The 26,946-nt window shown below is 43.1% G+C and overlaps 1 protein-coding gene across 1 annotated transcript; it reads left to right on the top strand.

Annotated features, from left to right (window-relative positions):
* The first annotated feature begins 504 nt into the window (after positions 1-504).
* tecta (tectorin alpha) lies at positions 505-26,240 on the top strand. Its single transcript, XM_058077727.1, has 24 exons — positions 505-1,071; positions 3,349-3,413; positions 3,688-3,827; positions 7,526-7,813; positions 7,924-8,061; positions 8,131-8,296; positions 8,638-9,050; positions 9,164-9,734; positions 9,808-10,403; positions 10,690-11,263; positions 11,979-12,607; positions 14,999-15,641; positions 15,873-16,081; positions 17,034-17,414; positions 17,824-18,110; positions 18,741-19,021; positions 19,102-19,212; positions 20,694-20,896; positions 20,988-21,151; positions 22,073-22,321; positions 22,381-22,543; positions 22,615-22,702; positions 23,722-23,841; positions 23,911-26,240. Exons 2-24 carry the CDS (start codon positions 3,350-3,352, stop codon positions 23,991-23,993), a joined length of 6,561 nt encoding a protein of 2,186 aa, XP_057933710.1. The 5' UTR covers positions 505-1,071; position 3,349; the 3' UTR covers positions 23,994-26,240.
* The last annotated feature ends 706 nt before the right edge of the window (positions 26,241-26,946 follow it).

The raw sequence follows: 26,946 nt of genomic DNA, 5'->3' as shown, positions 1-26,946 counted from the left end.
TGATTGGCTGGCAACCAGTCTAGGGTGTACCCCGCCTTACGCCCGAAGACAGCTGGGATAGGCTCCAGCACCCCCGCGACCCTCGTGAGGAAAAGCGGTAGAAAATGAATGAATGAATGAACTTTATGCTACTAAAATTATTTTTCCTCATATTAAAATTTTTTCCTGATCAAAAGCGACATTTTCCTCATTAGATTACAACTTTTTTCTCATACTATTTTGATTTTATTATTGTGAATTACAGCCATAATTTTCACGAGAATACGTTTTTCTCTTAATATTTTGACTTAATTCTCGTAAAATCAGTCGTTTTTTATTTATAACTGTTTAACTGTCTTCATAAATAATAATTATGATGATCATAATCAGACTTTATTCTCATAATATTTTGACTTTATAGCTGTAATATAACTTATAATATATATATATATATATATATATATATATATATATATATATATAAAACATCCTCTTCCTAAATTGTCCATCGGGATGACAGTGAGTGTGAAAGGTTAGGATAGGCTCCAGCATACCCCCGCAACCCCGGCGAGGACAAGCAGCATAGAAAAAGAATGAATGAATGAAGCATACTCATAGTGAGCCTTGCCCAAAGGCACTTTGGGATTGCCTGAGAATCAAACTAGCAAATCTCTGCAACTGCCAGTCCTGTTCCATCACGATCTCCCTGTTGGAAATCTTGTGTCCATCACTGACCATGGATCCAGTACCTGGCTTCCTGACATTCCAACACAGCCCCTCCCCTCAGCGACAACACACCAGCCCCCTTTTTCCTCCCCTCCACACCCCTTTCACCATCTCCTATGAAGTTGAAGCTAATCCTGCCAGAGTTTGCACTTCCAACAAGACAGACCTCATTGGAAGGACCCGGCTGGATGGACTGGTTTTGGTTTTGGTGACTGGAGCTGGAATTAGAGCTGTCAAGAACATCCAGGTCCCGGCTTGAGTCTTGATCAGCTCACCTGACTCACCTGGTGGATGGTGGTCCCACCCTGGATGGGGCTGTTCTACGTGGAGGTTGCCAGGTGCTACACGTCCGTCTGGTGAAGGCAGGTGGGTACATCATCAATAATGTGCTGTCGTATATGTCGTCTTTTATTAAATCTAAATTGTTTTGAGCGAGGGTAAGTGGCATAGAAAAGGGATGGATGGATGGATGGATGGAAACTTGTTTTCTACGAGTACATTATTAAGATAAAAACACAATAAGGTAAAGGGAAAAAAGAGATGTGATCGTATATCATGACAAATCCCAAACAAACATGAAGTTACATGAAATATATGAAAAGATCATTTCAGAAATATAGCGGCAAAATTATGATTATTGCACCTTTTATTTCATGGTTTATTGCACAGTGAATGCACAGGATTTTTGGAGCATTTTTTGTCAGCTTGTTTAGTCTGACAGTCTGACCTGTAATACCACTCCTTCACAAAAGGACATTAAGACTTCAGTATTTTTTATTGAAATACTTGTGATATTTGAAAAAAAAAAAACAATATAAAGAAATACAGTATTAATCAAATTCTAAAGGTATTACACTGGTAATATATATATGTATGTGTGTATGTATATATATATATATACATATATATATATACGTATATGTATATATATATATAGATGTATGTATGTAGGGCTGTCAATTGATTAAAATATTAGATCGTGATTAATCGCATATTGTCCATAGTTAACTCAGAATTAATTGCGTTTAATCGCAGTTAGAAATCAGTTTTATTATAAGTAGGGGACAAAAGGAAATCATTACTAGACTAGATTACAATTTCACAGAGTTGCAACTGATGTGCTGGACAAAGAGTTATGAAGAGCTGCCTCTGTCTCTACCTAGTTGGGCTTTTACTGTACATAATGCAAGAGAACTCCTTCAAGTAGGGTCACCGGGGGGGGGTCATGCACAGTTTATGTGTGCCACTCTGTTTTCCCTTCACCCAAGATTTAACCTTTGTTGCTTTCTGGGATTCATTGGACCTGTCTTGGTCACATATTCCATAGTTGATCACCCCTGGTGGATAAGGCGGACTAACCAAGATATTGTAACGATAAAAATAACTAAATCTTCACTCGCTAAATGTACAGCAAAAAAGGTCAGTAAGGATAATTCATAATGCCGCCTACAGAGAACATACTAACTCCTTATTTCTAAAATCACAAATACTTCAACTTGCTGATATAGTTCATCTTCAAACAGCTAAAATAATGCATAAGGCTAAAAATAAGCAATTAGCTAAAAATGTCATCCAATACTTCTCTACAAGAGAGGAGAAATATGATCTCAGGGAAGAAGTACATTTGAAACACTTCTATGCTAGGACTACGTTATGCTAGCCATAGCATTTCAGTATGTGGAATCAAACTATGGAATGGATTGAGTAAGGAAATCAAACAATGCACAACGATGAGCCAATTCAAGAAACAATACAAGCAGTTGATGTTTGCAAGGATGAAGAGTCTTGAACCAGTCATGATGTGCTATATATATCACTATATTGACACTTACTATGGTACCCAGTATGGTATTGGATGCTCATATCACCTCCTACTTCGGTACGAGGTACATTATTAAACCTAAACCTTAAACTGTATTATGGAAAGCAGGAAGTGAACAAATGTAACAGTTACTGATTGTAAAATTACCAGATGGAGGGGTAGGATTTAATAAGCTTTGCTTCTTCCTACTCCTTTTGGACATGTGGAACTGGGAACTGATTATGGGATGCACTCAATTGTAATCTGATGCGTGTTCAAATTAAATAAAACCATTACCATTACCATAACCAAAAATGTTTTCACATATTGGAGTACATTATACAGGTACAGTACGCTGATAGTTAAGTATTAAGTATTCTGATTGCCCACATGAACATAACCGTCTTGTGTTTGACCAAACAACTAGTTTAGTGTAAAAGGGTGTTTGCCTTTGCCAAGTTGTTGCCACGGCACTGACCTTGGCAAGTCGAAGCCACTCACTCCAAGCCATTAGTGCCCCTCATTGCCCCCTTCATCCCTCATGTAGTCTAAGGCGGCCTTGTGGCAGCGCAGTCGTCAGCGGAGAACAGGCTGTAATCCACTGCTGCCTCCTCACCGGGGACTGGAAAGGCTAATGTGATCCTGACACATTGTCTTGACATGCATAATGGGGTCTTTTCAGGACTCCTCGGGGGAGACCTGGGAGCCTGATCTTAAAGAAGAAGGAGCATGACATTAGTTTAAAGCGTCCTTCATGTAGTAGGAGACGCTGTGGTAAAGAAACAACGAGAACACAACGTGATCTCCCTTATCATTCTTTTCTTCCTGTGTTTTTTATTTAGAATGGTGAGGCCAGTCTATCCAGTCATTCTGCTCTTTATCGGCAGCATCTTTGCTCTCACTGGAGGTATGACACTTTTACAGCACATGCACACGCATGTCATCATGTTCGGTACACCAGCACGCACATACAGAGGTGTCCTAATGTTTTACAGTGAGAGTGTTGTCACATTGATATTTAGTAAAGCAACACATGTACAGTGGTGTGAAAAAGTGGTTCCCCTTCCTTGGGTTCTGTAAGACATGTCAAGCCAGTGTGACTTATGAGGTTTAATAAAGCATTTTTTTTTTCACATGACCGTGCTATGTTTTTCAAATATATTTTAAAATTCTCTTTTTAGTTAGTGCTCAGGACATCCTGTATCCATATGGTCCTGCCCACATGGATCTGGTGACCCCCAAGATGGACGATGGGAGTTCTGCTGAAATTCCTTTGCTGATCCCGTTCATCTTCTTCAGCATCCCCTACCGCACCATCTACGTAAGAACTGAGCCGTCACATGTTTTTTTTCACAAGCGCCAAAGTTCCCCCATTGTGATTTACACGGAAATATTAGTCCTACATTTATTTTATCTACATATTTAGATGACTGATGTTAACATGTTAGCAATGCTAATACCTAGCATAATAGCGCTAAGTGGTAATGGTAATGGTTTTATTTCATTTGAACATGCATCAGATTACAATTGAGTGCATCCCATAATCAGTTCCCAGTTCCACATGTCCAAAAGGAGTAGGAAGAAGCAAAGCTTATTAAATCCTACCCCTCCATCTGGTACCTTTACAATCAGTAACTGTTACATTTGTTCACTTCCTGCTTTCCTAATATAGTTTAATATAGTTTTTTTTATTGTTTTTCATTTGTTTTCTTTTTTTTGTCACGTACCGAAGTACAAGGTGATATGACCATACAATGACATCATGACATAATAGGTACCATAGTAACTGTCAATATATACCACCTATATAATATGTACCACCTAGCATGATAGTCAAAATAAGTCATATCGGGCTGCCAAATGATTGCAATTTTTAATTAGATTCATCATTGTTTTCAAATTAATCATGTCTCACTATGTCTGAAACATTCCCATATTTTTATTGAAAGAAAGACAAATTATACTAGGGCAGGATTATATATATTTGTATGTATTAACAGCAGCAAAATTTAAATCAAATGAAGAGATGGCTCACAAGTCTGAAAATCAATTTACCTAACACTGCTTTCTTGAATTCTCGCCTGAAGTGAGCCGGGATAGGTTCCAGCATACCCCTGCGAATCATTAAATGCAGTGAAATGTTAAGCGTTACAAAGTGAGTGACAAGAATATCCACCTTTATTGTTTTTATTTGCTTTTCTTTTTTTATACCTTATACAACCTTTTTGAAATAGAGTTACTTCTTGGGTCCTGATGAATGCTAAGGGCTACCAGTTTGATACACACTTCTCAAATAGCTATATGTTATTGTGAATCATTAATGATATTCATCTACCCTACTGCGTTGCTTATAAAGCTAGCAGTTAGCAACATAAAGAAATGCACAGCAACATAACATCTCGGCTATAAGCAAACACACTGAAATAGCATGCTAACAATATCATAGTGGCAATGGCTAACTTAGCTCAGTTAGCGGCCAGCTTGGCGGCTGAATCCCAACACACTCCAATATGACGGTGCAAACAGCGTCTAGCACCGAAGGGATGACAAATAACCAGGTTACTTACGTTTATAAGCCACATTGTTAGTTGAACATCAAATGTTACGACAACTCTGAAACCTGCTCGGCTGCCCTGGTGCACCGTAAATGGGAGTTGCGTTTAATCATATTCACTTAAAGCAGCAAAAGAGAATGGACACTAATAAACCGGTCTTTTGTACAAATATTTGTACAAATATTGTAATTTCCAGTTTTCATGTAATTGTGATTTAAACAAGAATAACAACGAAAAAAATGAGATGCAGCTCGCAGGTAGTTGGGATATTCGGGATGTCAGTGAAAGCATCTCGCGATTTGGCTAGTGAGGAAGTGTTGCGATGACAATGGACTAGAGGTGTGTTTGTTTTTTGTGTTAATTACGCCAAAAAATTAATGTAGTTATGTTAGTATGCTAATGTTTGCTTGCTAGCAATGCTAACTAAAACACCTAGCATGATAGCACAATGTACCGGAAAGGCTAAGTGTGCCGAATGCGTTGAGAAGTTGGAAGTTGGAACGATCTGAATAGTTGAGAATTGTGGTACAGTAAACCTCGGATATATCGGACATTCGCTCACAACGGACAGATAAAAAAGAACCGATTTTTCTGTAATGCATTTCCAATAAAAAATCATTGCATATATCGGATTTTTTATAACGGATTTCGCCTATTTCGGACAAAATCTCCAGTCCCGTTCCAATGTATTTCCATTAAATTTCCCTCGCATATATCGGATGGCCGCATCGTGGCGCTCCGATTCGCCGAATCGTGACAGGCCGCTATACGACGTCATTTGCAGCGTGTGCAGCGTTGCCTGCGCGTCCAGGTACTTTGGAAACATAGTCAAGGAAGTGCCTTTTTATAACGGATAAAATCCGATTTACGCATATACCGGATATAAATCCGATATATGCGTAAAACGGACATTTTCCGGTATACGCATATAACGGATTTCGCTTATATCGGACAAAACCAGTGGGAACAATTGAATCCAATATATCCGAGGTTTACTGTAGTAGTAGCAGGTAATTAGTTTTAGGGAAAAAGGTGAATATTGGGAAAATTCTGAATTTTGGATCACCCCCCAAAATTGTATCACTTGCATATCCCCTTACCCAAAATCCCTAAGTTATTTTGAACAGAAACAAACAAACATAACCTGCTTGCGCTTTCCACTGCGCTTGGTGGAGGTAAAAAAAAGAAGTTATCCATTGACCTTAAGCGAGTAATAACTGGAGAGCGACTGCTATTTATATACTGTATATATGACACAACCTGCAGAAATCTTTACAAGGATCTTCTATTTTATTATATTGAGATATAGTTACTGGTACGTAGATGATTCTTACACTAGTGAGAAATAGTGATGATTAAATGAGTTTTCTCGATTGATGATTGATTGATGATTAATCCTGGATATTGGGGGAAAAAAGATAGGCACAAAAAAAAAACTGCCAAAAATATCATGGTTTTATTGAGTGGTTCTGTTATTAGTACAGTAAAATGACTTGCAGTGGAAGCCATTGTTGATGTGCTGTTAGCAAAAACACAGATAATACCGACCAAGTACTGCAAGTATTGGAAATCCAATAACAATTGCTACTTTTCGTGTCCGCCGCCATCATGTGCTGGAAGGGCCTTGCACGCCTTCTGTTAAGTAGTAGTTGTGGAGCCAAAACTCATGTGGTGTCTGCCTCCAATCATCGCAACTGTTATCATTATGATGTGGCGGTGATTGGACACTCAAAAAAAAATGCGTGCACCTCAATTTTAAGTTTTGACTCCCTTGTCCAAATTGTAGTCATCTGGTTTGGAGAAAGTGTCATTTGTATGTTGTTCAGGGGTATGATGACTTCAGGGGTTTCATGAAAAAAAGCAGCTGAGTAGCAACATTTTAAAGCGCATGCAGAGGTAAATAAAACTGCTGGATGCTGACTGACTGTAATATCCCCTACTTTAATGTATTATCTGACGTGTATCGTATAGATGCAGCAATGTGCTCTACTGACGGGGGTTCCACCAGCAGCCTAGCCGTAAACAGTCGTGTATTAGACTTCCTGGATATGACACTAAATCAGGTGCAATAAAACCTGATTGAAACCTGATTGGATTCTTTCCAGATGTGGTCTACTTGTTTGGGGGGACTTGGAAGGAATGTTGGCCCATGGCCGATAAAGAAATTGCCTTGGACCCACATACGGGCCCCTGGGGTGTAGTTTGGACACCCAGCTTGATTGTTAGTTTGCAAAAAAGTCTGACTGTTGTTAGGACTCAGCTCAGAAGTGCTTCAGATCTGACCTAACCTTCTCAAAGGATGCTTTAGGCCAGTACTGAGGCTCGCTGCATAGTTTCATAAAGGTCTCTGTGTTCAACAAGTAGCAGTCAAGTTTGTTCTTCATTATCGCCACGCCACCTTCTTTCCCAGCCGGAACAAGATTGTACAAAATACATCTGACACTCACGCAACTTCTCTTCCCAGGTCAACAACAACGGAGTGATATCTTTCAATGAGCAAGTCAGCCAGTTCACGCCTGAGGCGTTCCCCCTGAGCGACAGCAGATCGTTCGTTGCCCCCCTGTGGGCGGACGTGCACAATGGGATCCGCGGTGATGTCTATTACAGAGAGTCTACCCAAGTAGAAATACTGGAAAGGGCAACACAGGACGTCCGCAGGCATTTCAAAAGCGCGCCCAACTTCACAGCCACCTGGGCCTTCATCGTCACGTGGTATCAAGTGACCTTCTATGGGGGCAGCCAGACCACCCCGGTAATTTTGTAGAGCAGTCGTCTGCGAGCAAATCTTGTGATTAGACACCATTTTATTTCTTGCTTTTGCTCTTTTGTAAAACTGTTTCAATTCTCTTGTTTAATTAAAAGGTGAACACATTCCAAACTGTGCTAATCTCAGATGGTGCCATGTCCTTCGCCATGTTCAACTACCAGGAAATCACCTGGAGCACAGGCACAGCCAGTGGCGGAGACCCTCTGACTGGACTCGGGGGGACCACAGCTCAGGTACTGCTGTATTCCGAGGCGATACGCAACTGTACAATGAAATTCGCTTCACAACGTTCCATATTTCAGTTAGGTTTTAACGGCGGAGAAATCGGACACTTCTTCAACCTGCCGGGATCGCGGTCCAACGAAGTAGTGAACGTTGATCAGACGACTAATGTGAACATTCCCGGGCGCTGGTTCTTCCGTGTTGATCCGGAGTTTGTCGACCCTGCCAATGGCTGCAGTTACAATGGTAAGTTCAGTCTTTTTGACCTGTTTGTGTGAAACTTCCTATCGAGAATGTTCACTTTAATGTTGGTGTCCGTCTACATAATGATGAATCATAAAAGTTAGCAACTTTTATGAAAAACATAGTTTTTGAGTTTGTTAAATTCTCCTAAAAGCCAATATAGTTGATGGAATCATACGAAGAAGCAATTTCAAGAGGTCCGTGCACCTTTTATGTACAATTAGCCCTTGGTACCGTTGGACCAAGACCAAATGCTGGATCTGGATTACCTCTTACCACTCAACAAATGTTTATGTCTGGGGAAAGGTGTTCTTTTAAATTCTCTCTTTCCTACAACTTTTTAGGTCGTTTTTACAGACGAGGAGAGGTCTTCTGGCTGTCTGACCGGTGTTCTCAACGGTGTCGGTGTCTCGACATCGACAATGAGGTTCTTTGCCAGGAATCTCCGTGTGGGCAGCTGGAGACCTGCGAGCATCAGGAGGGGGCCTTCTACTGCCAGCCTTCTCGCACCAGCACCTGCGTGGTGTTCGGAGACCCACATTACCACACCTTTGACGGCCTGCTCTACCACTTTCAAGGCACCTGCACCTATCTGCTGGCTAGACCTTGCTGGGAAGTACCAGGGCTACCATTCTTTAGTGTCGAGGCCAAAAACGAGGACCGTGGTGTGGCTGATGTGTCCTGGCTTCGAGATGTGACCGTGGAGGTGTACAGTCACAGGGTCACATTGCCCAAAGGAAATCTGGGAACTGTTCAGGTGAGCTCCTGATTCCTCATGAGCCGACTCAACTGAACTTTTTGAAGTCAACAACAAGGCAAAATCCAGTAGACGTAGAAGACCGTGAATCTTCACTCTTGTCTTCTCTGTAGGTGGATGGTTTGGTGAAGACTTTACCGGTCCAGCTTCAGCTTGGCGCAATTAGAGTCTACCAGTCCGGGATGGCAGTTGCTCTAGAGACAGACTTCGGACTCCTCATAACCTACGACGGCCAGCACTACGCCTCCATCTCCCTACCTAGCTCCTACTTCAACAACACATGCGGCCTTTGCGGCAACTACAACGATGACCCCGCAGATGATCCTGTTCTTCCTGATGGCACCCTTGCGGAAAGCGTGGCGGAGCTTGGGGGAGGCTGGCGGGCGCAGGATGCCGACTGGCGGTGTACAGACGGTTGCGTGGACAACTGCACCGTATGCGACCCACTAACAGAAGCGTTTTACTTTAGCGCCGACTACTGTGGACTGATCAACAAAACGGATGGACCTTTCAGGGACTGCAGAACTGTGGTGGACCCTACGGCCTTTGTGTTTAGTTGTGTTTACGACATGTGCAGCAACAAGGACAACATCACCACACTGTGCCAGGCTGTACAAGCTTACGCTCTAGCCTGTCAGGCCTTGGGTGTCACCATCCGACCGTGGAGGTCTCACACCTTCTGCAGTGAGTTTCACTTTAACTCTCCTCAGACATATTTTATTTTCTAAAATGACCCAATTTCCTTTCTCTTGGTCAGCTCTGACATGTCCACCGTTCAGCCACTACGAAGTGTGCACCAACGCCTGTCCAGCCTCCTGCTCGGACGTCACTGCCCCCTTGTATTGCGCCCACCCTTGCACGGAGGGTTGCCAGTGCGACCCGGGCTACGTCCTCAGCGGCAACCATTGTGTGCAGCGCGACGATTGTGGCTGCGAGCACAACAGCCTCTATTACCCTCTAAATGACACTTTTTGGTCCGGGGCCGAATGCAGCCTCCGTTGTACCTGCGGCACCGCAGGCGAAGTCTCTTGCTTCAACGACTCTTGCAAGGAGGGCGAGGTGTGTGGGGCGGAGGTGGGCAAGTTGGGTTGCTACCCTCGCAGGGAGGGGGTGTGTTCAATGGCTCAGAACGCTGTGACATCATCCTTTGACGGCGCCTTCCTGCTGTTCCCAGATGACAGCTCCTACTACCTGCTGAGGCTGTGCGGTGCTGCGCCAGCTAACGGCTCAATGGTGGAGGTGAAGATAGGCAGACGGCTGGTCAACAAAGGTCCTGCTTGGAAAAGACCTGTGGTAGTTTCAGTTGCTAGCCTGGAGGTTCAAGTGGGAGGGATGGATTTGGAAGCGGTCAAGGTTAGTACTCCTTAACCTGGTGGTACGGTACAGTTCAGTTCATTGTTTGGTAAATCAGTTTCCCTCGAAGCTTAGTTTTTGGTGAGGTGGATTCAGCAACAGAAATAAACGCGACACGCCACCCTACCGCAAGCTAGTTGTACCATCCAACAGGGACCGTTACCTCAGCCAAGCATAAAAAACAAAATGTAACTAAACACCAACGTACTGAACTGAACCGAATTGTACTGCTGAAGTACTTCTACGCTTGATGAGTATGTCACGATGAACCTTCTTTATGTCCAAGGTCAATGGTGAACTGACCACCCTTCCTTACGTCCATCCTTTGGAGACTTTAGCCGTCTACAGAGCGCCAGGTAACGCCACAGTGGTGGAGTCCCGTGGTCGCCTGCGCGTCCTCTATACGGAGCAGGGATTCATCAACATCTCCCTCTCCACCATATTTTACAACATCACTTGCGGCCTGTGCGGCGTCTTCAACAGCGACGCCAATGACGACTTCCGCCTCCCAAACGGACGCTTGGCCGAGTCTGCTGAGCAGTTCGTGGAAGGCTGGCGCTCCTCCATCGCCGATGACATCACATGTAATGGCGACTGCGACGAACTGTACCGGACGTGCACAGACCTGCGCCTCTACCAGAGCTCGTGGATGTGTGGAAACATTAATGACCCGGGGAACAGCTCTTTTCTGGCATGTCACGCGGCTGTCAACCCATCGCCGTTTTTCCGGAACTGCTTATACAACATGTGTGTGAAGGATGGGAACCGCTCTGCGCTCTGCTCTTCACTGCAGGCCTACGCCACAGCTTGCCAGGATGCTCAGGTCCTCGTCGCTTCCTGGAGGACAGCCACCAACTGCCGTAAGTAAACGTTGGTTAGTAAGGTCCTATATTGTCTTTTCATAGTAATTAGGGGACACAATGCGACTCCGTAATCAGGAAAAAGCCGAAAGAAAACAAACAAACAATGTGTCCACAAAAACGAGACAAGACGAGACGGGATCTATTATACTTTTTCCACTTTTCTGACCTATAAACGTAGTTAGAATGTTCTATTCTCATGTTGAAAGATGCCAAAAGTTTCAGATAATGACGTTTGCACATTTGGAAGTGAGCCCTGAAAGAAGTTTGGAATGGCTCAAAACGCTTTCAAAAGGTGTCACTGCCCCTTTGTGATGTCACAGAGGGGTGGACTTCTTGAAATATAAACTTTATATTATTAACTTTAATATTTTAATTTTAAGTTTTACATTTTTAATAAAAAAAATCTTTAATATAAATATTAACTTTAATATTATATTATTCCTTATATGTAAACTTTCTTCCCCTCTGCTGAGCTCAACTTCCTTCATTTTTGGAATGTGGGAGGAAACCCACGCACACACAGGGAGAACATGCAGAGATGCGTGAGGAATCAAACTTGGGTCTCCAAGTTTTGTGGTGTGCTAACCACCTTCACCGTGCAGACCATATTACTGATAGACCATTACAATGTGTCATTTTTGCATCATAAGTGATGTTTAATGCATCATGCTTGTCCCTCAGCCTTCCCACAACAACCATCCCTTTTTTCCAGCACTCCCGTGTCCAGACAACAGCCACTTTGACGAGTGTACCAGCGCCTGCCCGCTGACCTGCTCCGGCTTGGATGAACCCGAAGAGCCTTGCCGTCTGCCTTGCCGTGAGGGCTGCCGTTGCGAGGACGGCTTCGCCCTGCGGGACGCCCAGTGCGTGCCCCGCAGCGAGTGCGGCTGTGTCAGCCACGGCCACCAGCTGGCCTCCAACCACACTTTTTGGACTGACTGGGAGTGCCAGGAGCGCTGTTATTGCAACGGTTCCGACAACAGCGTGTACTGCATGCCGGCACCATGCCGCCCTGAGGAGTACTGCCAAGAGGAGGATGGCCTGTACTACTGTCGGCCTCGCACCGAAGCCCTCTGTGTAGCAGCTGGTTATGGACACTTCCTGCTATTTGGTGGCGTTCCATTTGAGCTGCAGAGCTCTTGTAGCCTCATTATGGCCACCAGCAACTGTGAGAGAGGGAGCAGCGACCACGCCGCCATGACAGGAAGCTTGCCTCAATTTAAACTGGCAGCTCTTAATGAGGAGAGGGACACGGGACTGGCTGTTTGGGTGAGGGGCTTCGTCCTGGAGGTCTATGACTTTAAGATTGAGGTGACTCAAAGCTACAAGAACACCGCCATGGTGAGTAAACAACAATCTAAACATGATTAATGTGGCGTTTTTAACAACTTAAATATATAGTATTTGCCCCCTTCCTGTTTCATATCATCAAAAAATTTACAACACAACTGAACATAAAATGCACTTTTTCAATGAAGCTTTTTTTATTAAAGGAAAAAAAAAATCCAAGCCTGAGTGATTACACCCCCCCCCCCCAGTTGAAATATAACTTAACTGTGGTGAATTTATCTAGCCCCACCCACACCTGACTACTGCCACACCTGTTCTCAATTAAGAAATCACTAAAATGGGACCTGCCTGACAAAAATGGAACCTTCCCCGGAGTGACCGGCCAACCAAAATGACCCCAAGAGCGCAGTGACGACTCATTCAAGAGGTCACAAAAGACCCCACAACAACAGCCAATGAACTGCAGGCCTCACTTGCCTCAGTTAAGGTCAGTGTTCATGACCCCACCATAAGAAAGACACTGGGCAAAAACGGCCTGCATGGAAGAGTTCCAAGACCAAAACCACTGCTGAACAAAAACAACATTAAAACTTGTCTCAATTTTGCCAGAAAACGTCTTGATAATCCCCAAGACCTTTGGGAAAATACTCTGTGGTCTGACCAGACAAAAGTTTAACTTTTTGGAAGGTGTGTGTCCCATTACATCTGGCGTAAAAGTAACGCCACATTTCAGAAAAAGAACATCATAGCAATGGTAAAATATGGTGGTGGTAGTGTGATGGTCTGGGGCTGTTTTTGCTGCTTAAGGACCCGAAAGACTTGCTGTGATGAATGGAAGCATGAATTCTGCTGTCCACCAAACAATCCTGAAGGAGAATGTCTGTCTGAGAATCTGTTGGTGACCTCAAGCTGAAACCAACTTGGGTTCTGCAGCAGGACAATGATCCAAAACACACCAGCAAGTCCACCTATGGATGGCTGAAGAAAAACCAACTGAAGACTTTGGAGTGGCCTAGTCAAAGTCCTGACCTTCCAGCCATCCATTTTCTTCCACTTATCCGAGTCCGGGTCGCGGGGTCAGCAGTCTCAGTAGGGAAGCCCAGACTTCCAGACTTCCACTAGGAGGCGTTCCCAGGTCAGCTGTGAGACATAATCCCTCCAGCGTGTCCTAGGTCTGCCCCGGGGCCTTTTCCCGGCTGGGCATGCCCGGAACACCTCACCAGGGATGCCCGAGCCAACTCAACTGACTCCTCTCAATGTAAAGGGATGTCCCAAAAACCAGATTTGGCCGCCAAAGACCAGGTCAACCAGGCACCCGCCCTTGACCGCCACCCAACACACAGTGCACCGGACCCTTATGCTTGCCCCCGTAGGTGGTGGGTCTACGAGGGGGAGATCCTGTGTGGCTTTTTCGGGCTGGGCCCGGCCACCAGGCACTCACCTGCGAGCTCCTCCCCCAGGCCTGGCTCCAGGGTGAGGCCTTGATATCCCACATCCGGGCGAGGTACGGTTCCTCCTATTTGTTTTAGTCATATGGGTCTTCTGAATCACTCTTGGTCTGTCCCGTCACCTCGGACCTGTTTGCCTTGGGAGACCCTACCAGGGACAACATAGCTCCTCAGATCACTCGGGCACTCAAACCCCTCCACCACGATAAGGTGGTGATTCACGGAGGAGCAGTCCTGACCTGAATCCTATTGAGATGCTGTGGCATGCCCATAAAAAGGCTTCATGCAATTTCATTCCCCAATGTGGTTGAATGACAACAATTCTGCAAAGATGAGTGGGCCAACATTCCTCCACAGCGAGACTCATTGCAAGTTATCACAAATGCTTGATTGCGGTTGCTCCTAAGGGGGGCCCTAGCACTTATTAGATTTAGGGGGCCATCGCTGTTTCACACACGGCCATGTAGCTTTGGATTTTTTTCTCCCCTAGTCAGTAACTAATATTTAAATTTCTTGATGAAACATTTAAGTGCGACAAACGTAAAAAAATAGGAAATCAGGAAGAGGGCAAACACTTTCACACCACTCTACATATTCCAGCCTCATGGCAGCAGAATTGATCTGATTTTTTTCCCAACTTTGCTGCTTGGCAGATTTCAAGTTAGCGGTAATAGGATCTTAAACACTCAATGATGAATTAATTCATTATGTTTGAATAAAAGGGCTTTAAAAATATTCAATATGATAATTAATCCATCCATTTTCTACCGCTTATCCTCATGAGGGTCGCAGGTATGCTGGAGCCTATCCCAGCTGTCTTCTGGCGGGGTACACCCTGGACTGGTGGCCAGCCAATCACAGGGCACATATAGACAAACAACCATTCCCACCCACATTCATACCTATGGACAATTTGGAGTGACCAATTAACCGGTGTAGCATCCATTGAGTCAAAAGTTTCTTTCAATGTATTGATATGTTTCCTTCGATTTAGGTGAATAAGGAGCGTTTATCCGTTCCCCTAAAACTGGGTCCAGGCAAGGTCAGCATCTTCACCTCAGGACTGCTGCTCATCCTGGAGACGGACTTTGGCCTGAAGGTGGCCTTCGACTGGAACACTCTCCTGCTGTTGACTCTACCTCGTCACCTCTACGGCACATCCTGCGGCCTCTGCCAGGGCCTGCCCTTAACCCCGCCCACACTCAGCAACACCGACTGGGGGGTGGCCTGGGCCGAAAGGGACGCTTTCTGCCAGGTGGGCTGCGGGGACTCCTGCCCACGCTGCAGCCTGGGGGATGACGGCATGACAAGTGACGCAGCTCTTGTCAGCACGGACACCGACGAGGACAGCGATGACGGCGTCAGCGCGAGGATCCGCTTCCACCTGGGAGACGGACTCTATGTGTTTATGGATCCTGAGGTCCTGACACTGTGCGGCCTGATCGCGGATCGGGAGGGCGTGTTTGCACGTTGCCACAGCAAGGTGACGCCGGCGTTCTTTTACCAAAACTGCCTGCAGGACGCTTGCTTGGATGAGGGAGCTCTGGAGACGGCTTGTAACTGGTTGCAGGTCTACGCCAGCACCTGTCACAGCCACGGCGTGCCTGGTACTGGATGGCGGGGCGACACCCCCTGCGGTAGGTTGGGACCTAAACGTGATTATCAGTGATTTTTTTGGTTTAATACTTATTTTTATACAGAATTGTTACATTATTATTATTAAAATAACATTTCCCATTGTTTAAGTACATTTCAAATATGATATTGACATTTTATATGGATTAATATAAATAATAAAATATTTTAAAAGGTTCATTAAAAAAAAAGTTATTAGGTTATTAACATGTTTAGTATCTCTGTGCGCCCAGTCCAGAGGTGTCCTCCCAACAGCCACTATTCCAGCTGCATGCCGCCTTGCCCGCCCCAGTGCGCCCCCACCCGTGGCCAGAGGGACTGCAGCGGCAGCCCCCCCGATTGCGTGGAAGGCTGCCAGTGCGACCAGGGCTATGTGGTCAACGGCAAGAGCTGCATCCTGCCCCAAGACTGTGGCTGCTACACAGACGGCAAGTACTATGAGGTCAGTCTCACACACACAAATTTTAGTGACATTCTCCAAGCGTAAAAAATACATTCAAATATTTGATATTTACAGCAGCTTTCTTTAATGTTATACAAAAAATGTTTAAGTTATTTTTACGTTTGCAAAAAGGAAGACATTTTTTATGTATATATTTTTATGTATATATTTATGGTTAGCGTGCAGTGGTAGCACACAGACCTCACAGCTAGGAGACCCGAGTTCAATCCCACCCTCGGTGGGATCTCTGTGTGGAGTTTGCATGTTCTCCCTGTTCCCACATTCCAAAAACATGCTAGGTTCATTGGCCACTCCAAATTGTCCATAGGTATGAATGTGAGTGTGAATGGTTGTTTGTCTATACGTATGTGCCCTGTGATTGGCTGGCCACCAGTCCAGGGTGTACCCCGCCTCTCGCCCAAAACCAGCTGGGATAGGCTCCAGCACCCCCGCGACCCTTGTGAGGATAAGCGGTTGAAAATGAATGAATGAATGAATATATATACCCATATATCCATTTATATATATATATACGTATATATATATATATATATATATATATATATGGGTAAATATATTTGGGTATATTTAAAGACAAAGCTGTATGTTGCTTTGAGTCATTAGTATTTCTTTTCAAATTGTTCTTTTTTGCTCTATTTTTAGTTTTTTTTAGTTCAATTAATTCTACACTTTTTTCTACAATGCACTCAGTAGCGGGCCAGTTTTTAAAAAACGAGCTCTGGGCTGCCGATGCCCTCTGGGCCGCACTTTCGATGCCCCTGGCTTAGTGGCTAGTGAATTACTGGACTTAAGAACTAAAACAACAAGCATAAAAAGTGTTAAATGAAGTGCATTACTAGTAGAACTCATACTGTACATTTATAATGTAAACGTAAACAAGCTATTTACGTGTATTGACATGCTAATGCTAATAGGTGTGTTTTCATCTCAGCCCAAACAGCTGTTCTGGAACACCGACTGCTCCAAGCGATGTCGCTGCATCGGTCGCAACCTGATCCAGTGCGACCCGCGGCGCTGCAAGGCGGACGAGGAGTGTGCCTTGCGCCATGGCGTGCGTGGCTGCTTCGCCCGGCGCTCCGCCCAGTGCGTGGCATCGGGCGGCGGCGTGTTCAAGACGTTTGATGGCGCCTCGCTGCGGCTGGCGGCCTCATGCTCCTTTGTCCTGTCCACCAACTGCCACAAGCTGCCCGACCTCTCCTTCCAGCTCATCGCCAACTTCGACAAAGGCAGCACGCCCAACCTCACCACCATCTCCCACGTCTACCTCTACATCAACGAGGAGAACATACTCATCTCTGGAAACACTGTCAAGGTAGAGACGATGACCACCATTACCGTAGTTCCTCAACTAATAGACGCTATACCTCCATGTAATAATTCATTCATTCATTTTCTACCACTTATCCTCACGTTGGGGGGGGTGCTGGAGCCTATCCCAGCTGTCCTTGGGCGAGAGGCGGGGTACACCCTGGACTGGTGGCCAGCCAATCACAGGGCACATATAGACAAACAACCATTCACACTCACATTCATACCTATGGACAATTTGGAGTGGCCAATTAACCTAGCATGTTTTTGGAATGTGGGAGGAAACCGGAGTACCCGGAGAAAACCCACGCATGCACAGGGAGAACATGCAAACTCCACACAGAGATGGCCGAGGGTGACATAATTTATTGATTTTTCCTAAATATCATACTGTATGTCCTGGTCGCCCGCAGGTGAACGGCACGCCGGTATCCGTGCCGTTCGTCACCGGCCTGATGACCCGACTGTCCACATCCGAGGGCTTCGTGGACATCGACTCACCGCAGGACATCCACGTACGCTACAATCGCTTCAACACGCTCAGCATCACCATGGGCCAGCGGATGCAGGACAAGCTGTGCGGCCTGTGTGGCAACTTCAACGGCGTCCCCGCCGACGACTACATCACCTCCACTGGCAAGGCGGCCGTCAGCGCACTGGAGCTGGCCCAGAGCTGGAAGACCAACGGCATGCAGAACAGGTAAGGGAGGAGCATGTTCATGTGGGCTACATTGTGGTGTTCTACAGACATGCATGACATTGACAATATGTTGTTTCATATTTGATATAGCTTTTAATAATATTATGTATAGCTGACATTAACACACATTGTTAAACCGAGCATGATGGTCGTCTGAAAGACGTACACGCTGCATATGGAGGAGAATGAACGATGTAATGTCTTTCTATGGCGCTATCTGGTGGTGATTGGCAGAAATACAACATGGTACACAGCAAAATTTTACTGCTTTTTTTCCTAAAAAAATAATTCATTTATTATTTAAAAAATGTTTTTTTAATCATATTTGTTTGCCTAATTTTATTTGCCTAATATTACTCCTTTCTATTAAAAAATGTTTTATTTATGGCTCATTTTTAGAGTATTTAATATATATTTAAAAAAATGTATGAATTCATTCATGGCTCATGCCATGTACGTAGTGCAACATATTATTCAAGTTCCATCAAACAGGTACAGATTGTGTAGGTGTACCTAATGAAGTGGCTCCTATCGTGGCTTCTCTGGCGTCATCTGGTGATTGCAAGAAACACATCCTTGGAAGCAAACGTGCTTAAAAAAAACCCAAAACACAATCCCGTGTCCCCGTAGGTGCGATGTGAGCCAATATGCGTCCCTGGCCCAGTCGTGCACCAACACGGCGGTGCGGGCGCTGCAGAGTGAAGACGCTTGCCTGAAGCTGACCGAGCTGAAGGGCTTCTTCCAGCCGTGCCACGGCCTGCTGGACCCCAGGCCTTTCTACCAGTCCTGCTACCTGGACGGCTGCTACAACCAGCGCGGGGCTCAGGTGTGCAGCTCGCTGGCCGCCTACGCCGAGGCCTGCCGCTCCATGGGCACCCTCACCACCCAGTGGATCACTCAGGAAAACTGCTGTAAGGCCGCCTGAAGGCAACGGCGTCACACAACAGAGTGTGTGTGGCAGCTAACGTTGTGTGTGCACCGATGTCTTTAGCAGAATGGATTTACGACCCCTGTGCAACAGAGACCTGCACTAACTTCACCTGCGAGCAGGAGAATGGAAGCGACCTGTGCGGATGTCCTGAATTACCCACCAGCCCTGGAGGTGAGCGCTTACGAGTACACTTTTTCATATTTATTCTATATTTATTCTTATATATCTATTCTTTATATCTTTTTCTATTTATTCTACGTTTTATTTATTATAATTTATTATTTTTTGATTTGTGGTATGTACTATATGTCAAGTTCCTTCCTTTTTAGATATTTTTTATATAATTATTTTATTATTATATTTCATACATTCATTCATTTCTACCTCTTATTCCTCATGAGGGGGTGCTGGAGCCTATCCCAGCAGTCTTTTATCATTTTTTTTATTATTATTATTATTTGTTATTTTTTTTATTATTCATGGTATATACTATATGTCAAGTTCCTTCCTTTTTAGCTATTTTTTAAATATGATTTGAGTTTTATATATTTTCTATTATTAAATTATAATTATATTTATAATTTACAATTTATAATTTATAATTTCATTCATTTGTACCGCTTTTTCCTCACGAGGGAGCTGTCTTTTATTATTATTATTATTATTATTATTATTATTATTGTTATTATTAATAATAATAATAATAATAATTCATGTTTTTATATGTTTTTTACAGGTTAGTGTTGATTCATTTGTTTTAAATAACAAATAATTTTGTTTTAAATATATATATATTTTTTCAACTGCATGTTCTGCACTCCCCCAGTGAGGAGTTTAAGTATCTCGGGGTCTTGTTCACGAGTGAGGGAAAGTGGGAGCGTGAGGTCGACAGACGGATCGGTGCAGCCTCTGCAGTAATGCGGTCGCTGTACCGGACCGTCGTGGTGAAAAGACAGCTGAGCCGGAGGGCAAAGCTCTCAATTTACCGGTGGATCTATGTTCCCACCCTCACCTATGGTCATGAGCTTTGGGTCATGACCGAAAGAATGAGATCGCGGATACAGGCGGCTGAAATGAGTTTCCTCCGTAGGGTAGCTGGACTCACCCGAAGAGATAGGGTGAGGAGCTCAGCCATCCAGGAGGGGCTCAGAGTAGAGCCGCTTCTCCTCCACATTGAGAGGAGTCAGTTGAGGTGGCTCGGGCATCTAGTCCGGATGCCTCCCGGACGCCTCCCTGGTGAGGTGTTCCGGGCATGCCCAGCCGGGAAAAGGCTCCCGGGGCAGACCTAGGACACGCTGGAGGGACTATGTCTCACAGCTGGCCTGGGAACGCCTTGGTGTCCTCCCGGTGGAGCTGGAGGAGGTGGCCGGGGACCGGGAAGTCTGGGCTTCCCTACTAAGACTGCTGCCCCCGCGACCGGGACCCGGATAAGCGGAGGAAAATGGATGGATGGATGGATGGGATGTTCTGCACTCCTATTTCCATACCAGTGTTTAATGTGTAGCGAAATGACGCTGCTCGGATGAGATGTGCCACCACATGGGTGGAGCTAATCAAGCTGGTTGTGACTGAAAGAACAACAGCGCCTCTGCTGGTTGCAGCCACTGCGCTGCCATGACTTCAAAAGGTGGCGCGTGTGTGTGTCTTGTCAGGCGACGATGACATCATACAGGCGGAGGTGAGCTGCAGGCACGCCCGGATGGAAGTGTCCATCTCCAAGTGCAAGCTATTCCAGCTGGGCTTCGAACGCGGAGACGTCAGGATCAACGACGAGCACTGCGCCGCCATGGAGGGCGAGGACTACATCTCCTTCCACATCAACAACACGAAAGGACACTGCGGCTCCATGGTGCAGGTCAGGGAACTCCAAAGATGTCCGTCGAGCGACTTCCTGCTGCCCCCCTGAGGCTGAATGTGGCATTACATGACAATGTTTGTTCCGACAGTCCAACGGCACACACATCATGTACAAAAACACGGTGTGGATCGAGAGCGTCAACAACACGGGGAACGTCATCACGCGAGACAAAACCATCAACGTGGAGTTTGCCTGCGCTTACGAGCTGGACCTGAGGATCTCGCTGGAGACCGTCCTCAAACCCATCCTCAGGTCAGCTCTTGGTATTTACCTCATCAGGAATCATGGAGGAACCTTACCTCCAAAAATATTACTATTTTACATGTCAAATTGCAATATTTAATATTGTCGCAAGTTTTTTTGAGGATGCACATACTTGATTGATATTTCCAACATTGACATCTCTTTCCATCAAACATTGCATCCCTATTTACTAACTTTAAGTAGGGATATATATATATATATATATATATATAATATTATATTCAACAAAAATGTAGTTTAAAAAATTGGTAATTTTACAATTTGTTTAAAAAGTCAAATCAAATAAAATGTGCTAATGTAAAAAAAATACATTTTTAATCTTAATATTATAAATTAAATTTAAAAAATTATAAAATTAAATACATTTTCTTTTTTGAGAAAAAAGTCATAACTTTACAAGAAGAAAGCTGTAATTTTATGACAAAGTTGTAATATTCTGCAAAAAATAAATAACTTTATTGATGTAAAAATGTGGTTTAAAAAAGTGGCAATTTTACCACAATCAAGATGAATAATTTCTAATATCCCAAGAAAAGTTTCAATATCGCAATCATTTTTTTAAATAAAGAATAAAGTAGAAGTTCTTCTCTCTTGTATTTTCCTTTTTTGGAGGAAAAAAGTCATGTTTTTATAAGTTGTTTTTTTCATAATGTTATGAAAAAAATATTTTCATTTTATGACAGTAAGATTGTAATGTTGTGAGGGGGAAAAGGGAAAATATTGTTCTATGAAGTTGTAATGTTCTGCAATATTTATATATATATATTTATATTTATATTTATATTGGAATATTCTTTTTCCAAGAAAAAGCACTATATGTCATTTTGTATGCCATTTTTTCACTTTTATATGACCCACTTATTAAAAGACATGCCTGTATGCATTTCCCTTTTTCCCGCCTTCCGACAGCGTGATCAACCTCACCCTCCCAACTCAAGGAGGGAACTTCATCACCAAGATGGCGCTCTACAAGAACTCAGCGTACCGCCATCCCTACACGGAGGGGGAGGTGGTGCTCAGCACGCGGGACATCCTCTACGTGGGCGTCTTTGTGGACGGGGCCGACGAAAACCAGCTCCACTTGGTGGTCAACACGTGCTGGGCCACGCCCTCTCGCAACAGCAGCGACCGACTGCGCTACGTCATCATCGAGCGAGGGTAAAACCTTTTAACGTGTTGACAGCTTCAATCTCTTCAACGTCCTCTCTGGGGAAAAGGTGCCCCAACGTGAAGGACAACACCATCGGCATGGCGGAGAACGGCGTGTCGCTCACCTGCCGCTTCCACGTCACCGTCTTCAAGTTCATCGGCGATTACGACGAGGTGCACCTCCACTGCGACGTTTCGCTCTGCGACGCCGACAAGACCGCGTGCAAAGTGGTGAGCACGCTACGCGCCCGCCTCCGAGGCCTCGTCCCGACAAGTGTGCTCAAGTTTGTGTTGATGTCCAGAACTGTCCGCCAAAGAGGAGGATGTACTCCCAGGATGCCAGGCTGCTGAAAGAGCACATACTGAGTGTCGGCCCTATTCGACGACGAGGTAGGAACATTACGCATTACTATACATTGACGCTATTGCAACACATTGGTAGAGACTCTGTAATGGCCGCACATCTATTCGTTTTCATGTATTTTTGAATTTATATTCACGTACATTTGAATGTATATTCAAGCATGAAACCGCACTGAAAAATCCCCAGGAGGAAACTCAGCAAGAGAAATGACCCCAAGCCACCCTTCTACAAACACCCCAAAAAGCTCATTTTGACAACAATATTACACTAATAATAATACAAGAGTCTCGCTGTATTTTTAGGATAAAAAAGTGTTCATTTTACAATCATAAAGTTAGAATATTTCTTTTGAAAACAGTACTAATTTGCAAGGCATGACGTCATATTTATTTCAGTAAACAGTAAAATTATTCTGAGAAATTACAAGCAAAGCTGAAATACTATGAAAAAAATGTTGTAATATTGTGAGAAAGACAAATCCAAATATCAGCAGACTAAAAAGTCCTAAATTTACTAAAGAAGAAAAATTCATTTGATTATTCTGGAGGGAAAAATTACACCTTTCCTGAAAAAAAAATCTGAAATATTATGGATATGAGGGGAAAAGGAAACAAAAGTCATAACTTTATGGCAAAGTTGTAATATTGTAAGGAAGAAAAGTCTAAATATCACCAGACAAAAAAAGTCATGAATTTACTAAAAGAAAAACAATAAGAATAATAATTTAAAAGAAAAAACAAATGTCAATATGTCAAAATAGTCTAAATATTACTAGCCCACAAAAATATTAACTTTACAAGAAAAACTTATTTTGGAAAAATCAAAGAGACAAAATTCCTAATTTTACAAGAACAAAGCCATAATATTATGAAAATAATAAAAAAATGTAATATTCCGGGGGGAAAAAATATTATTGAAAAATGTCATCACTTTGCTGAAAAAAAGTTGTCATATTATGACAAAAAAACGAGAATAAAATTGTAATATTCAAAGTCAACATCTCCATGTGTCGTCTATTTGCGTCTATTTGTTTCCCCCCCGCCAGAGTCAGACTGGTGCGAGGAGGACAACGGCGGCTGTGAGCAGATGTGCACCAGTAAGGCAACTGGTCCAGTGTGTAGCTGTGTGACTGGAATGCTGCAACCGGACAGGAGGAGCTGTCGGAGTAAGAGCTCGGAATAAATACATCACCAAGTATTTCCCATCATAATTTCTTCTTTTGTTTTTAATGCAGCGGCGAGCTGCAGCAGCAGACTCGCTCCTGCGCTGCTTCTGCCAAGTGCCGCTGTGCTCTCCCATCTGCTTCCTCTTCACTGACGCACAATTGCAACGCAGCCCAACGACTGGAAGAAGCACAATGACAATTTGTCTCACCAAGTCAGTCGCTTTGCTTTTGTCCACCCCCGAAATAACGATGCCATTTTTATTCATGATGTTATTCATGATGGCTGTGTGATTTCCATTACCGCCACTAGAGGGCGCCATAGAAAATACATCCTTAAGGGCCCAGAGTTGTCTGTAACATCAGTGGACACTTCATTAGGTACAGCTGCACATGCTGCACTCACTACAAAATGATTATTATTGTGTTATTCCTTCACTGTGTTCCTGATATTTTCACTGTGCAGGTGTTCCTAATGTTTTGGCTGCTCCTGTGTTACTTTAGTGACAAAACACAATGTCCTCTTTTCAAATGAAATGCTGTAAAAACACAATATATGCCCTTTGAAATGCATATTTCTGTGTGTGAGGGTCCTGTAATACCACATCATACCTCAGGAGGCAGCAGTGAGTCACTCACGTGTGATTTGTGTATAGGCTCATCTTGAGTCACGTGTCCCAATCAGATTCCGTCACGCATCGCTCCTTGCGTTGCCAAAACACGCCATACGATGATGTCTGGCATGGCAGTGCTCTTCTTCCATCACACTAGGGTTTTATTTTGAAAGGTCACAGGCTCCCTACATGGAAAAACCTACAAAGCAAATAACCGATGAGTCGAGTTATGATTATCATTCATTCACCAAGTTCTCACAATGTTTATTTTGCAATAAATTCAAGATTTTTGTTTATGTATAAATGTATGGGCATGTGATGCAAAGCAATATTAGAGCAACACACAACAAAAAACACCCATGACAGCAAAGTCATGGTTTTAAGAGAATAATGTGAAATATTATCAAACTAAAGTCAGAATATTATGACTTGATTCTACAACAATAAACCAGAAAAAGCATAATTATAATTAATGACATAGTATTACAATAAGTATGGTGTAATATGATGAAGAAAACGTTGACCTAAAAAAAAAAAGTCATTTTACGAGAACAAAAGTGTAACTTTATGGGTGTAAAGTCATATAATTATATCATCTTATGACAAAGTTATTGGGGACATCTAAATATTGACTTTCAATCTTGACATTCTCATTGAATAAAGCTGTAATTTTATGTTAAAAAACATAATTTAGTGGGTGTAAAGTCATAATATTAAAAAGAAGTCGTAATCTTACAACAATAAAGTTGTAATTGATTTTTTAATAGGCATTTTTTGGAGAAAAATATTGTATTTATATGGGAATTAATTTTTAACAACAACAATAGCATAATTTTATGAGTAATGTCTTAATAGTACAATGAAATCGTAGTCTTACGACAATACATTTGTAATCGTCGGGGGTGTCATTTTACAATAATAATTTTGAAATTGTGTGCAAAAAAATAAAATTTGTACAAAAACAGGCATTATTTTATGGGAGTAATGTCATATATAATACTGCCAAAAAAAATGTTGTACATTACGAAAATAACCTTACTTCATGTTACAGGTTATTTTTATTTTTATGAGACAAAACAGTGACACTGCCTCTTTAAATATAAAAAAGGACTTTTCTGTAATCTTGGGAAAAAAATGACAACTTTTATTCTCACACACTGTTGGTTGTCCAAACATGACATTGTTATCTTTTGTGTATATTGTCTGTTCCGCCCTAATATTGCTCTGTAGGTCATGTGACGTGTGTGTTTTCCCATCATGGTTTTTGTTGTGTGCATGTTTGTGTGTGTTCTCAACATGTTTTAATAAACCAAGAAGTTCTCATCAGCCGCGCTCATGCTCCTCCACACCAAACTCATCCAACCGCAAACCATCAACTGTTCTTTTGTATCGCCTGTGTGTGTGTGTGTGTGTGTGTGTGTGTGTGTGTGTGTCAGTCAACAAGCAGCCTCTTACGTAAGCACGCCACACTTCAACGCACGCCAAGCCACTCTGTCCTGCCGCGTCACATGTCGCTCATGCGGGCTGTTAGCATGCTCCAATGTCGCCAGCTGACGTGCAGGCATGCCGACGGAACGCACAGCCGGCCCTATTTGCCCTCCTTTCCTGCCCTCTGTCGGCCATTGTTGAGCCGGTTACGTATGTAGGCGGCTTACATAACTGTGTGTGGGTATGTGTGCGTGCGTGTGTGTGTGTGTTTAAGGAAGCATATCACTTTGGTCACTTAGTGGACCAACTACATTATATAATTGTGATAGACAGATATAGTGCGGAACCTTTGTCGGGAATAAAAATGTAAACAGACTCATTGTCTTTAATTTTATTTTCATTATTTTATGACTTTTTATATTTGCGTGTATATAATAAATAAATATAATAATAAATAAATAAAAATAACATAATATACAATATTTTATGTATTATTGTTAGATAGACATGGGGCATGTGCATGCGTATTAAAAAATTATTGTAGTCATCACTATTTTCATTTACTTTATTTATTTACTACTTTTATTTTATTTACTTTTATTTGTCTTAATTTTATTTTATTTTTATTTTTTTTAAATAGTATTTTCTGGACTATAAGTCACTCCGGAGTATAAGTCGCACAAGGCCAAAAATGCATAATTAGGTAGAAAAAACATACATAAGTCGCACTGGAGTATAAGTCGCATTTTTTGCGGGTAATTTATTTTCCAAACTACTTGACCAAAACAGACATTACGTCCTCTTGGAAGGCAAGTTGTAACAATAAAAGAATAGAGAACAGGCTGAATAGGTGTAAGATATGCTAACACAATGCTTATTCAGCTACACTAAAAATAAACATGAACAGAAAAGGTGTCCAGTGTTTATGGAACATAAACACTTTTTTCATTTTTATTTATTTACTACTTTTATTTGTCATAATTTTATTTTTATTTTATTTAAATAGTATTTTCTGGACTATAAGTCACTCCAGAGTATAAGTCGCACAAGGCCAAAAATGCATAAT

This window comes from Doryrhamphus excisus, chromosome 7 (genome assembly GCF_030265055.1).
Source record: "Doryrhamphus excisus isolate RoL2022-K1 chromosome 7, RoL_Dexc_1.0, whole genome shotgun sequence".
Taxonomy (NCBI): Eukaryota; Metazoa; Chordata; class Actinopteri; order Syngnathiformes; family Syngnathidae; genus Doryrhamphus; species Doryrhamphus excisus.
The sequence above is the reverse complement of the archived record's forward strand: the minus strand, read 5'-3'. Positions and strand labels throughout refer to the sequence as shown.